The following is a 14,632-nucleotide window of genomic DNA, read 5'->3' on the forward strand; positions in this document are numbered from 1 at the left end:
GAGCAAAAGAAGGGGAACTGATGAGTGGGAATGTAGGTAAGGTGTTAAATGACTCGTATGTCAGCTGACTCAGGCTCCAGTTAAGGAGCTGTTTCATTGAGGTATAAATGTGCAGTTTCAGGTTCACACCTCGGGCATTGGCACTCTTAGGCTACGTCTAGATTACACCCCTCTGTTGGCAGAGGGATGTAAATTAGACGTTTTGAAAGTGCAAATGAAGCGAGGATTTAAATATCCCGTGCTTCATTTGCATAATCACATCATGGTGCTCTTTCGAACAAGCGCCGTTTCAAAAGTAAAACCGTAGTCTAGACGCGGTTCTTTTGAAAACAGGGCACTTTTTCAAAAGAAGTGTGTCTAGACTGTGGTTTTACTTTTGAAATGGCGCTTGCTCGAAAGAGCACCATGATGCGATTATGCAAATTAAGCGTGGGATATTTAAATCCTTGCTTCATTTGCACTTTTGAAGTGTCTAATTTACATTCTTCTGTTGACAGAGGGGTATAGTCTAGACGTAGCCTTAGAGTCCCACTGCTTGAGCCTGAGCCCAAATGTCTACACCGCGGTTAAACAGCCCCTTAGCCTGAGTGTTATGAGCCCAAGTCAGCTGATACAGGACAACTACAGATGTGTAATTTCAGTGTCGATGAACCCTTAGCTCAGGGGTGGGGAACCTTTCATGGGTTGGGGACTGCACACAAGTAAGAAGCAAAAACAAACCCCAAACATTCACTGAGATGGCCCCTGACTGAGAAGAAGACACTCCCCACATTCCCCTCACACACCAGCGGCTTGATGAGAGGTCAGGTGAATAGATTTTGTGCACTCCAGTCCCACGGGAAGATGGTGCGGGGGGCTGGAGTACCAGCGTGGGTTCTCCAATGCTGGGGAGGAAGTTATGAGCTTCGGGGGCCACATCTGGCCCCTGGACCTGAGGTTTCCCACCCCTGCCTTAGCTGATTGTTTCCTGGGTCTCTGGTAATGAGTTACACTCTAATACCCTTAACTTAGTTAAATACATGTTTTTTTGTGGGGAGATTATACTGAAGTCTGCTACTAAAATAAAACAAATCTGTGTTTAAAAACCCCACTAACCAAAGTGCTTTCTAGTATATTCTGCGGTCATTCTTTAACTTGCTTCAGTATTGTGGCACAGTGGGCAAGTAGCACCCAGTGCTCTGATGACCATTGATAAAGGTTCACATGAACTGGAATTCCTAGGAAATGGAATGAGTCCAGTATGGAATATTAGTCCTTGAAGCTTCCTTGCTTTAGGAGGCTTAAATTGGAATGAAGAAACTATTTTTTAAAGGGGAAGTTTTATAGTCACTTAGGGAGGTTGTTACCCAGTACTCAGGATCAGACCCCTGCTCGCAGCCCGCCATGTGAGCTGTGGGCGGGGAGTGGCAGCCTCTCATGGGCTGAAAGCTGGCAGCTGTGGAACTGGAGCAGCCCCTGCTTGCAGCAGGGGGGCTGCTTCAGCCCAGCTACAGAGGCCCCCTGCCTGTCTCCATTTTAGTTTAACCAGTTAACTGGTTAATTAAATGGGATTTTACGTCCCTAGAGTCCCTATGATTTGTCCAGCAGAATGATCTTGCTTTCCCATTCTTTTCTTTTTCTCTAAATAGAGACTGTTGTTGCTGTTTGGTACATAAGACATTTGTCTTTGCTGCAGATTGTACTACAGTGTTGTACTACAGTCTGCTTACATTTACTAGTGGCATGACTGTTGTTTTCTTGTACACTAAATGACTCTTGACTTGAGAGCAAATATAGACAAATAGCATAGTTTTTTACCTTGTCTGGAGTTTTGCTGATGCTTTGTCCCCATAAGGGGAACACAGTGCCTGCAGAATGTTTTTTATGCATCCACTGAATTGGTTTTTCCTTAGCACTGAAATGCTGCATAATTCAAGAACCTCAAATTTAGCATTTTGAAATATAACAGTTGATTGAAACAGAAAGTTTGGTCTTTTCTCAAACAAAAAAAACTTACATGTGTTCAGACTGTGTCACTTTGCTGATAGGTCAACATGGTGCTGATAAACTTTTGACCCACAGGCTACGTCTACACTGGCCACAATTTCCGGAAAAGCCATGCAAATCAGGTAAGTCAGGATAGGGAAATCTGCGGGGGATTTAAATATCCCCCGTGGATTTAAATAAACATGTCCGCCGCTTTTTTTCCGGCTTGGGGAAAAGCCGGAAAAAAAGCGTCTAGACTGGCGTGATCCTCCGGAATAAAGCCCTTTTCCGGAGAATCTCTTATTCCTACTTTAAAGCGCCAGTCTAGACGCTTTTTTTCCGGCTTTTCCCCAAGCCGGAAAAAAAGCGGCGGACATGTTTATTTAAATCCGCGGGGGATATTTAAATCCCCCGCGGATTTCCCTATCCTGACTTACCTGATTTGCATGGCTTTTCCGGAAATTGTGGCTAGTGTAGACGTAGCCACAGTGTATGCCTTTTGAAAAGTTTTTGGCCAGTTAAAACTAATTAAAGTTAAAATGTTATAATTGGTGTAGTTTGTGATACAAGCCTTGCTAATAAAATGAGGTTATAAACATAGTGTTCAAAATACATATTAGTCTGAACAATTTATTTCTAAAATGGATTTTTTTTTTCAGTCCTATGATAATGGTCTGGCACAGGGAGCTGGTCTTGAATCTCATGGTAAGTGCCTTTAAAATATTTCTCCATTCTTAAAAATGCAGTAATTAAATGACTCTTTATCTTCTGTAAACAATTCTGGGATTCAGTATGCAGGCCTTTTCCTCCATTGTTGGTATTTTAGGTTTTCAAAGAAGAGGGGAAAAGGGGAACACATCAAAAGATTCTCCCAGAATATGTGGGCTTCTTTCTTTGCTATGAGTGGCTCCATCCCAAGATGAGACCAGTTAGGGGTCCCAAAAATATTCTTACTCGAGTATTTTTACCTCAGAAATTTTCTGATTACTTCACCCTCTGATACCTGTTTTCATCCCTCACTGTGGGACCATTGTTGCAGTACTCCTTCCTCATGATACACCCTAGTTCTGCCTGTTGGGGATGTATCCTATAATGATTTCCTATGTTGAACCACAGAGTCTACTTGGAACTGAATTTTTAAAAGATAGTAAATTTTTATTAAAAAAAATTACTGCTGAAGTCAGGAGTTCTTGACTTGGTGTTTTCTTGAGCATGAACATTCCATTTATTCATTGGCAGCAACAAACAGTGGTGAGAAATGTAGGCACTCCCTAGAGAAGTTGGATCATCTCTGATTTTCAGACTTTGTGTTCATATGACGGCCGCTAACAGCTAGTCAGTTGTATTCTTACCACTGGTTTTTATGTGATTACGTCCATGTTTTTCCATGGTATATTGAAGTTGAAAGCAAACCATATTTAAATATGTTCATTTTAGTAACTTATCCATAGTGCTTTACCATTTTGTTACTTTTGTGTGTCTCTCACATTTGAATGATTACGAGAGAAGTCCATTGGCCTAGTTTTCATTGCACAAACTTCAAAGCCTCTTTACATTTCCACTTGTGTAAAGGGGCCTGAGTCCCATTCAGAGTATCTACAGCTTATTCAGATTCTTCCTTAGGACTTTTTTTGACCTTCTCAAAGGCTGTTTCATGGAGTCTATGTATAATTAAAAGGAATAGATGAAATTCTGAAAAGTAATTCTTCGTTGTTTAGCTGTGTTTCAGAAAATCTTGCCAGTTGAGTTAACCTGGAAGTCATAAAGAAACTATCTGGGGTTTTCTTCTCAGTTTCAAACTTCTCTTCAGCTTCAGTTTAAAATATAAGAGTCATTACTGGAATGCCCTTTGTTATAACACAGGGGTTCCTAAACTTTCATAGCATGGACCACATCTTGACATACATTTTCTTATGGTCACCTCTCCTCCTATTATCATAGAATGTCACAGTAACTGCTTATGCAGAAAAGTGATTTAGGCATGTATTTGGTGTGGGTGTGTTACTCTCACTGCATTTCATCAAATGAAAGCCAAGTGGAGAGAGCAACCAGTCTCTACTTGACCCGTGCAGTTTAAGATTATCAGTCTGGGAGCTGGGAAGAGTGTGGAACTGCCAGCAGCATATAACTTTAGTTGGCTTAGCGATTTAGCTAGTTATCTACAGAATCTATTACATGCCCATAGATAGTTTAATCGCCTGATTGGGAGAAGTCTAGTTTTTCCAACTGAGTGTCTTCATTAAAGGAAACATAGTACTAATATCTGCTTAATATAAACTCTTCTTAGCACTTGTCTTGTATGCTTTGTTTTTCATCCACCATAATTGTGGCGTCACTGAATCAATTGTGAGACATTTTAATGAGGACACTTACATAATTATGTAACTACAGCAACTAATCTGGCTGATGCAGCAGTATTGATTGGCTTCAGAGGGAGCGTGCCTAGCCTGGCTCAGGATGGGCTGTTGGGTTATAGAAGAAACGTAGGAATCTGGGCTGTGCCCACAAAAGCTCATGATACCATCTACATGTTTTGTTAGTCTATAAAGTGTGACTAGACCATTTGCTTACTGTTTTTTTTTGGGGGGGGGGGGGGGGTGAAGAAGGCGCGACTTGGAGTGAGGTATTTCAACAGTCAGCGGTTTATATGCCTGGAACCAGTAAATCTCCCGGGTGGAGCTGCAGCAGGAAGCAAGCAACAATTATAGTAAATGTTCAGTAGAAATTAAAAGTTGGAAGGGAATATGGGTTTCTTTCTCCCCTTCAAAGAGGCAGAGGAAGAAGAACTTACACCTTACGACTCCAAACGTAAATTTAATCATGAATGGGAAAATTTGATGTATTTTGATTGCAGTCTTTATTTCGTGTATTGGAATGATGTGACTCCTTGTTGAATTTGACACTGTTGCTTCTCATTAGCTTGCTTGTGTATGGAAGCCAGTCTGCAGCAGTAAGTAGTGGGGGTACAACTGTCATTGAGCAAATGAGCAAGAACATTTCCATGAATGGAACACTGAACGGTTTCTATTTGCAATCGTACATATAATACTTTGAGCTCTGTGTTGGATTAAGGATCACTTTGTCTGAATTTTACAGTTCATACCTTTCTATACTTCTTTATACAACTGTTAGATTTTTATTATTTTGTAGCTTTTCTGATCTTAATCAGAAGTTGAACATCCATGGAAAAAGTTGCAGAAACAGAATTATTTCTTACAGGTGGTTCCACATTCTGTGGTATTGCTTCACTGTGCTTGATGGGTAAATTGGAGGAAGTCTTTTCAGAAAAAGAACTGAACAGAATCAAAAGATGGTGCATAATGAGGCAACAGAATGGCTATCATGGACGACCCAACAAACCTGTAGACACCTGCTACTCATTTTGGGTAGGAGCAACACTTAAGGTAAAACAGAAGCAGAAGTGAGACATTGCTACAATATATGTATTTAATTGTTTGACTCAGTTAACCAAACTTCATCTCCTCGGGTTAACTATATAGTCCGTGCAAACAGGCTTGACCTTTGAATTACTAAACAGTGTTGATCAATGTACATCTATGTATTGGACTACATATGTCTGATGCTTTCTTGCAAGAATCCAGGATACTAAAACCTTGCACAACAATGTCCCAGTGCACCACTTAAATCGGTTAAAATGGTAAAGCTTCTTTTTATATATAGACATTGCATAATGCTGTAACTTTCTTCCAGCTCTTGAAAATATTCCAATATACAAATTTTGAGAGAAACAGAAATTACATCTTATCTACTCAAGATCGTCTTGTTGGTGGATTTGCCAAGTGGCCAGATAGCCACCCAGGTAAATTTAACTTCTCAATCAGTGTCCCCTATAATTTTTTTTCTACCTTTAAGCAGAATGAATTTTCTTATGTTCACCAATGTGGAAATCACCTTCATATTGATGCACATAACAAAATGTCATGTGGTGGGAGTGATGCCAAAGGGTTCTGAGTGTGCGAGAGGACTCAGGGCTGAGGCAGAGTGGGTTGGAATACAAGGGCTCGGGCTCTGGAGTGCAGGCTCTGGGGTGGGTGGGGATGAGGAGTTTGGGTTGCAGGTGAGGGGCTCCAGGTTTGGGAAGGGGCTCAGGGCTGGGGGTTGGTGTGCAGGACAGAGTACAAGCTCTAGACTAGAGGTGTGGGCTTTTGGGTGGGGCTGGGGATGAGGGCTTTGGGTTGAAGGAGCTTGTTCAGGGCTAGAAGGGGAGCTCAAGGTGGGGCAGGAGGTTGGTGCTTGAGCTAACTTCAGCAGGGCAGAGGGATGCTTTCCCCCAGTGCTGGGGCTATCTCTGATTATTTCCCCTCCACCAGCCATGGCACCTCTGTGCTGGAGTAGGCAGCTAAGAGCTCTTCCTTGCTGGCCCCAGCAGCTTCAGGGCTTAATGGCCCCTGTGTGGGGCTTAAAAATCTGAGTGGTTGTGCAATTTAGGAGGAATTTAGCTCAGAATCCTGATGTGTGTTGTGTTGCCATATGCATTCCAGTGATCCAAGAGGTGGATTATCTTCATCGCACAAAGTGAATATTTTTAATTGTTTACCCTTCAGAAATATGTACAAACAGTAAGCTATAACACATACCTACAAAGCTTTATTTTTGTAATGTAAAGAGTGTATATCTCCATCCTCCCCTTTTCCTTCTTTAAAATGTTACAAATGAACAGTCCCTTATTGAAAGAGAAAACAAGCAACTTGTTTATATTATTAAATATCTGAATAGTATTTCCATATATTCAAAATTATTTTAACTTATAGCATAGATTGTGTAATGCGTATCTTCATCAAGGGCCCATATACAATTATTCTAGAGCCTGTTTTTTGTAATAAACAAAAACAGTATCACTAGAGAAGTGTTATTGAAAAGCTAATACAAAATTTTTTTTACTGTTTATAACTGATGGATAATTTTGATTTATTTTTAAACATTTTTATTATTCATTTCAGTTTTCATAGTTGTAAAAAAATTGACAATATTTATTCAATGAGAGGTTGAGATCCCAAAATTTAAAGCTTTATAATCATTAAAACACAATTGTCAACATCATATGTCAAAATATAAAAAAAAAATCAATAACCTTAAACTTCATTCAGTGTTGAGAAAAGGGTTGCGTTAACTGGCTCATCAAGGACATTTGTATCTCAAACACATTTAGAATCTAAGAAAATTCTTTAATGGTGTAGGAGAAAAAACTTCATCTAATATGTAAATTGAAAAAAACTAGCAGGGATCCTGTCCCATTCATTGTAAGCCTATATGCGATTTTTGCACATCAGTCACTTTGCACTGATCACTGTATACAAATTGACTACGTTCTCCACACTGCTTCCTTAGAAAGGGAGATATAATTAACGTAATTACAACTCACTGGAAGCTAACATGTACACAGAACTACTGAAAATACAGGCTGGCAGTGCAAAGTGTTTTGGAATACATTTGTATCCACATATATTTTTCCTAAGAAAGAAATGTTTTTCATGAAAAGCTGACCTTTTTTTCGCTCACCTATGTGCATGTACCTAGAAGACAAGATCCTAAAACAATCCATTTGGAGGGTCACTAGTTGAGCTATCACAATGCATGTGCAAACAGGATATACTGTTCCTTATGAATGTGAATGAGAGTTAGATAAAACTCAACTTACACAACATTTTTCTTTCTTTGCCTAACTGAATTCCAGAGATGAAAATATTTTTTCACTGATTTGTGTATGGTAAAATTGACACTACTAATAGCAATGAAAAATAACCCTTTCCATACTTCATTCTGTCTTGGATACTTGGGTAGTAGCCAGAGCCCAGGCATGCATAGTTGTTAGAGCTCATGTGTGTCTAGGAAGGAGGTAGCTCAGTTCCAGATATTAAAACTTGGCATTTCAGCAGTCGGTAATCTGATCTTGGAACAATTTGAAAATATGCTGGAATTCAATGGAGATGTATCAGAACATGAAAACAAACCTTGCATTGATGATAACTCTTGTAGCAGCATTTAGGATAAAGCATAGAGAGGATAAACAGTCTGAAAACTCTAAAACAAGATAAAATATAGTCACAATAAAAGCAGTGTTGGTTCAGTATCTGCATGTGAAAGAATTTTCAGTCTGCCTCTATTTCACTTAGTAGAGCTTATTTATGGCTGTACCTATTTTAAAATGTGAAAGAGTGGCTCTGCTCTTACAATCATGGCATTGTGAGATTCTGTATTTATCCAGACCAAATGAGCTCACTTTGCACCTAACTGCTAGTCCTGTGAAAACACAACAGAGATCAAGTTGAGTTCTTTCCATCACCTACATGATTCCAAATAAGAGTCTGCAGTTCTAACTGTGGCCCTCCAGTTGCACCTGAGCCAGTCCCATTGTTTTCCATGTTCTGTGGGCTTGCACAGATAATATACTGAGACATAGGCTTTGTCTATATGCAATCTTTATATCGATTTAAATATTGGATGGAGGTTGGATTTTTTTTTCTACCAAAATACTTAAAATTGGTATAGTCCCTAATGTGGACACAATTGTTATGTTGGTACAAAAGTGCTTTATGCTTTTGTATAAGACACAGCCTTAGTAAAGTATTAGTCTGGTAACTGGGTCTGCAGTGCTTTTAGAAATAAAAGACAGAAGAAATAAATTACAACACATATGGAGCAGCTGTATTGTGTAAAATGCAATTTTTACATACATTCCTCAGAGTAAATCTATACTTTGGGCAATGAGTTTTAGCCTTTACTGTTCATGTTTGGAAAGGCAAATGGTGCTTGCTGGATTTTTAGCAATCTTTTCTTCATCTTAGAGCCCTGCTTAATCCTGTAGCTATTGGAATACTACTTCCTGTGGGAAGAAGGGATTTTTGCATTTTTCCCGGGTTTCACAGCAGCTGTAGCACATCAGTATTTTCACTGTTACCTCTTCTCCTTCCTTTCTAAATGGCATCATTCTTGTGATGTGCCCAAGTTCTTCTGACTGAAGAAGCAAAAGATTTAACATTTTTTCCATTCCAAGCCTCCATATATAGTTTTACTAGCCAACTGGCCGGTTTAATTGTTTACATTACCTATACCTTCGTATAAGAGGAGCTCACAAGTGCTCCTGTTGCATTAAAAGCTGGTTTAAACAAACTCTAATCCATGTTTTCATGAAGAGCTAGGACACTTTGTGCTGAATGAGGACAAGTTCAAAGTTTGTGAGGAATAGCTGTATTTGCTGTGCATCTTGTAGCTCAATCATTGCCATTGTAATGGAACTAAAAATCCACTTTTCTTTGAGATGCTTCTGTGGTTTTAATTAGTACATTAGTCAAAGGCAGTCTGTTGAAAAGCTCAAATGTGTAAAGGTTTCTTAAACATATCTTACCTTTAATACACATTTTTATTGCTAAGACTCAAGATTGGTTCAGCTGAAAATGAACCTACCATCTTTGGTTTTGTATTGGGCATGCACATACTCACTTATGTACTTCCTGCAAAGCATGTCTGCTGTGTTCTAGTAACCATCACTTTTTTATATAACGTGCTTGTGTTGAATTTGAATATTCTTGGCCACGGAACTGGACAGGCAAGTTGAATATGGAACTGCAGGAATTATGAACTTTTTGTCTTGATCGCTCTAGCAGGATTTGCATCTAGGGATAAAAGTCACTAGTATGCAAACTCTCTACTAATGTTGGCAGCTCTTGAAATATGCAAGTCTTGAAAGCATGGAAATTTACTAATAAATTAGTATAATTTCTTTGTATTTTTTTTTACTGCTGTTGAATATTAACTGTGAAAGATTTCACAGAACTGAAATTGCTGTGTACATCTTCTGAGACATTTTCCCATATAGCTGCTGGCATAAGTTCATGTTTCTGCGTTTAAGAAATAGCTACAGTGCCATAGTTGAAAAGATACTATCCTTTATTAAAATGCAGTGCTACTCTGAAGGATGACTGATGATAGAAGTGGCATCATAAAATTCTACATTAACAAGCCAATAGCTTCTATATGAAATTTGCACAGGTCAGGTTTTTTTTAACTTCAGATAGTACCTGTAAAGTGTGAAAGATTATGTTCTGTTCTCTTTTAAAGGTTCTCCCAACTTTTAAAGGTTCTCTATATCTGCAATTCAAAGCATGCTGTCAGTGAAATTATTGGTCCTGCCTTAGGGAGGGGGGCTGGACTTGATGACCTCCTGAGGTTTCTTCCAGCTCTGTGATTCTATGAATTCTATTACCAGGGCTCGACAAATACACTCGCCCGCTCGCCTGTGACAAGTAGACTTTACCAGCTGGTGAGTGCAGGGGCGGACTGGCCCGGTGGGCTGTTGTGGCGGGCTGGCTGAAGCCCGCACTACGGGCCGTGCGGCCCCTGTCTGATCCACCGGCTGGTGGAGGAGCAGAGCGCCGCTGGGAAGGGGGAAGTGTGGCGATTCTCAGCACTGGGCTGCCTGTGTGCAGCTCCGGCGCAAGGAGGCGGGATGCGAGCCAGAGGGTGGGACGCCGGCAGATGCCAGGACGCTGGCATGACGTGGCGTCCTGACGTCATGGCTGGTGACCGCCGGATTCAAAAAGGGTCCCTGCAAAGTGGAAGGCAGAAGGCAGAAGCCAGGTAGGGGAGGGGAAGGGAAGGGAAGGGACTTGTGCTGTGCTGAGGGGAGGGGAAAAAGATGGGGAAGGAGCTTGTGCTGAGGAGAGGGGAGGAGGTCAGGAGAAGAAGAAGAAAGGGGAAGGCACCAAGGGACAGGGCTGCAGGAGAGACAAATGCCAGGGGGCCAAGTGCAGACAATGAGGAAAAGGGCAGGAGGGGAGGTGTCATTGGGAGGGGGGACAGGGTGATGCGGGGAGAGGAGAGGGTAAGGGCATTGAGGGCTAGAGGGGGAAAAGGGAGATTCTGGGAGAAGGCTTGAAAGAAGGGGTGGGCATGAGGAAGGCAGGGATGGAACAAGGCATGTGTGAGGGCACAGGGGCATGAGGAGAATGGGGGCAGAGGTTGGTGAAGGGGTGGGTATCTGGGGAAAAAGAGGGAAAAGGGGGCAGGGGCAGTGAGGGAAGGGGGAGGCACCAAAAGGGTGCAGGTGCCAGGGGATTCTGGGGGTGAAGCAGAAGGGCAGACACCTGCAGGGGAGGGACCAGCACCAGAGGAGATAGGCAAGGCAGGTGTGTAGAGGAAGGTGTTAGGAGAGGGGTTGAGGAGGGGTAGCTCACATGATCAGAGTGAGGCTACTGGAGGAGTGGGCACGGGGCAGAGAGGGGCTGGTGGAAGGGGGCAGGTCTCAGGAAAGCTGAGGGCAGTGAGAAGGGCAGGAGTCAGGACAGCAGAGGAGAGTGAAGAGTTGGGGGGCAGCAGGCACCAGGGGAGCTGATGGAGCAAGGGGAGGAGACATGGCAGCAGAGGGAAAAGGGAGAGGTTTATAAGATATTTATTAATAACTTGGGTAATATTTATTAATAACTTATTAGTAATTACTGTTCTTATTCTTAGTAGGAATTTATGCTATAAAAAACACTTTTGGGGGGGTGGCGAGTCCCTTTTTTTGTCTGGCGAGTAGGGTTTTCCGTAATTTGTCGAGCCCTGCCTATTGCTTTCATTGTAACAGAGTAGAATTTGAAGAAAGTGAAGACTGTATACGTGGCTCTGCAAACGGAATTTAAAAGACACAGTTCATTCTCCTTGTGCTGTGTTGCTCTTCGTGGCTGCAAGTTTGGACCAGTGTCACTTGCGATCTCTGGGCTGTGAAATAAGAAACTCTGTCTCTTGTGTATGTAAAGTCACTGGAAGCGTAATTGTAACTGAAAACAAACGTTACTTGGTTCATCCAGTTGCTATGTTCCATGGTTGTTGTCTGCCTGTGTGCCTTATTCACAAAATATGTCTCCACAACTCCTAACCTTCGAAAGCCTTGAGATTTTTGTTTTCACTTCAGATAGAAGAAGCCGTGCACAATTCAGTCTGTCACAGTCAGTATGTTTTGGCTGGCATTAAATTCTGCATTGTTGCGCAAGACAGTGCAGACTTTCAGAGCGTCTAGGTTAAATGTGCCATATATAGGTAGTCAAGTGAGCATGTTTCTGTCTGCACGGCAGTGATGCTTTATAATGAGCATTTCTTTCAAGAGATTTGGCTGGAGTATATGCAGATACCTTTTTGAAAAAGGTTAGCTTGGCAGTTCGTGCAATCACAGTGAAACTGTAAAAAGGTTAGGGAACATTGATATGTCTGGGAGGACCAGGTAAAAGACATCTTTATTCCCCAGCTTTAGAGAAACCTCCATGGATGGGTTGGTGGAGGTGTTACGGACATACTTGTACTTTTCAGATTCTGCCTTTTGGTAACTGCTAGTACTAAAATTTATCTTGCTGGTTCAGTGAACAGTTAGCTATCAGCTTTGTATGCCCTCATCTAGAGAAGTTATTGCTACTGTAACAGGAGTAAGTTCTCTGTGCTAAAAATAATCCTCCTCCATTCTAAAGAAATATTTTAGAGTACCAGTGAGGGAGTGCTTTAAATAAGCTTGCAACTCTGTCAGACTCATCCAGCTCTCTCTGGCATAAACTCTCAGATGTCATCAGCCAGCTGGGAGGGCCCTTTACTGGATAAAGTAGTTATGCTTCCTAGAATCTAGTTTGAGGTCAGAAATTCCGGATCATCTTCTCATACTCAGTATGTGATAGGGTTCAGTTAACTTAACATTTTTATATTTGGAGATAGATATAGCAAAATGTAACTAGAAACTTCTCTTTGCCATTTTATCTTTTAGTGGATAGCTTTAAAATAGGTTGGTGTTTTGGACCAGAGAACCAGTTGGCTATTACTGCACAAAACACCAGAAAGTATTTACATTTAAGTAACCCCTTTCCTTATTTTGTTTTCAGATGCTTTGCATGCATATTTTGGGATCTGTGGCCTGTCATTAATGGAGGAATCAGGCATTTGCAAAGTTCATCCTGCCCTGAATGTAAGCACAAGAACCTCTGAGCGCCTTCAGCACCTCCATCAGATCTGGAAAACTAAGGACTCCAAACAGTGTTCAGATGATGTGCACATCTCTACATGACTGATTTAGACTCAAGCTTCATTTGGTAGCATAACTGTAGCCAAGGGTGAAAAGCCATGTATAGCCAATGTGCTCTTTTTAAGTGCTGGGGTCATACAGTCAAATTCATGTTTTTGGCATCACTTTGATAGTGAATGGCCTTTAGCCAGGTATTCTTCTCTTGGGTAAAAGGAAATTTCAGTTATGTAGAAGTTTGCCTCTGCAGACTCTTGAGACGGCTTGTACTCCTAAGAAATCCCTTGAGACAAATGGTTTTCATTTGTATTTTATTTTTTTAAATTTGTGCATACTGTGTCAAAGTTTATAATGGGGAAAGTGTCTTCAAAAATCTGTTTACATATTATCATACAGTATAGCACTGACGTTCAGATTTCTTAATGACCGTAATGCTTCACACACATTTGGATAGAGAATCTCCTATGTGAAGTCTCAATTGAAAGTAGATGTCAGCTTCCATAACCTTTGTAAACAACAAATAAAATTATTTTATTCAATATAGACAGGATTCCTAAAGTTGTGTGGCGTTATTACATTAATTCCATAATCCCCTCATAATGCTCAAATTAGGCAGATGTAATAGTTTGATATGAAGTATTTATCACCTTAATGGGATTTTAATTAGATTTTTAGGGCATACCATATTAATAATGAGAGAAGTTGTCAGCAGAATCCTGAGGTAAAGGTACCATCTGGCAAGGTGCCATCACAGAGGATTTCTGAAATAGCATGTCAGAAATGCTGGTAGCATTATATACCACTCAGTTACATCTTAATTTCTTTCAAACTATTTCTCCCCTTCTATATCAAAGAAAAAAGTTCTGATTCTCTTTTAAATGTCTGACTATGAAGAGCACAAAGTTGTATTTTAAAAGCACTGTTTGATGCTTTTTTTTAAATAGCTTTATTCCAAATAGTTCAATAAATTTTCATCTGTTTCATTTTCATCAGTTTGCCAGTGTAATCTCTAGTTGTATCAGAATTGAGAGGTGCAGTTGAGGTGCCGTTCTGAGTTCAAGCAAATAATTTTCTAGCCATTGAGCATGTGACAAATCACAGTTGCTTAAATTTCATAAACATAGGGTAGGGATACATGATACACCTAGCCTCACTATAAGGTTGTTGACCTGCAAATCAAAAAGCCACAAATTGTCATTTAAAAACAGATTTCCAGCTTCCCTGTTGCTTGGGAGATGCTGCTGGAAGCCAAACAAGTGATAAGTTCCTGACATCTGTCTAAAATTGATCTAAGAAGAGAAACTAAAGAAAAACCTGGACTTTTCATGATGATGAAGAATGACCCTGGGGCTGGTCTTTCCAACTCATTAGAAGGGAATGGGGAGAGCTGACCTTTCTATTCTCACAGGGAAGTGGCAACGGCCATCTTTAGCACCTCATAGTATAGAGAAGTAACCAATCTGCCATTCTAAGATGTCACTCAAGCTGCTGATGAAAATGGGGGAGTGGTTGTTGGAACTACTCTTAAATGCATTTCTCCTTGGCTGGAGAACCAGCTGTCTGATTTCTCCAGCAAGAACCCACCACCTTCCCAACTACTGACAGGAGCAGTGAGCTCAAGAAGAGCAGTACTCTTAATTGTGCTAAACCAGGGCTTAGCGCTAGTAT

The 14,632-nt window shown here is 40.9% G+C and overlaps 1 protein-coding gene across 2 annotated transcripts in view; it reads left to right on the plus strand.

Annotated features, from left to right (window-relative positions):
- The window catches only part of PGGT1B (protein geranylgeranyltransferase type I subunit beta), a 64,686-nt gene extending 51,172 nt beyond the window's left edge, over positions 1–13,514 (plus strand). Inside the window, exons 6-10 of one of the 2 annotated variants that reach the window (XM_006134477.4) lie at positions 2,625–2,670; positions 5,185–5,369; positions 5,677–5,785; positions 10,193–10,246; positions 12,828–12,954. In XM_006134477.4, coding sequence (XP_006134539.1) covers positions 2,625–2,670; positions 5,185–5,369; positions 5,677–5,785; positions 10,193–10,233 — 381 coding nt within the window. In that variant the 3' untranslated portion in view covers positions 10,234–10,246; positions 12,828–12,954. Of the gene's footprint in view, positions 1–2,624; positions 2,671–5,184; positions 5,370–5,676; positions 5,786–10,192; positions 10,247–12,827 lie in introns of both variants that reach the window. The other variant, XM_006134476.4, reaches the window with a different exon arrangement.
- The last annotated feature ends 1,118 nt before the right edge of the window (positions 13,515–14,632 follow it).

This window comes from Pelodiscus sinensis, chromosome 6 (assembly GCF_049634645.1).
Source record: "Pelodiscus sinensis isolate JC-2024 chromosome 6, ASM4963464v1, whole genome shotgun sequence".
Taxonomy (NCBI): Eukaryota; Metazoa; Chordata; order Testudines; family Trionychidae; genus Pelodiscus; species Pelodiscus sinensis.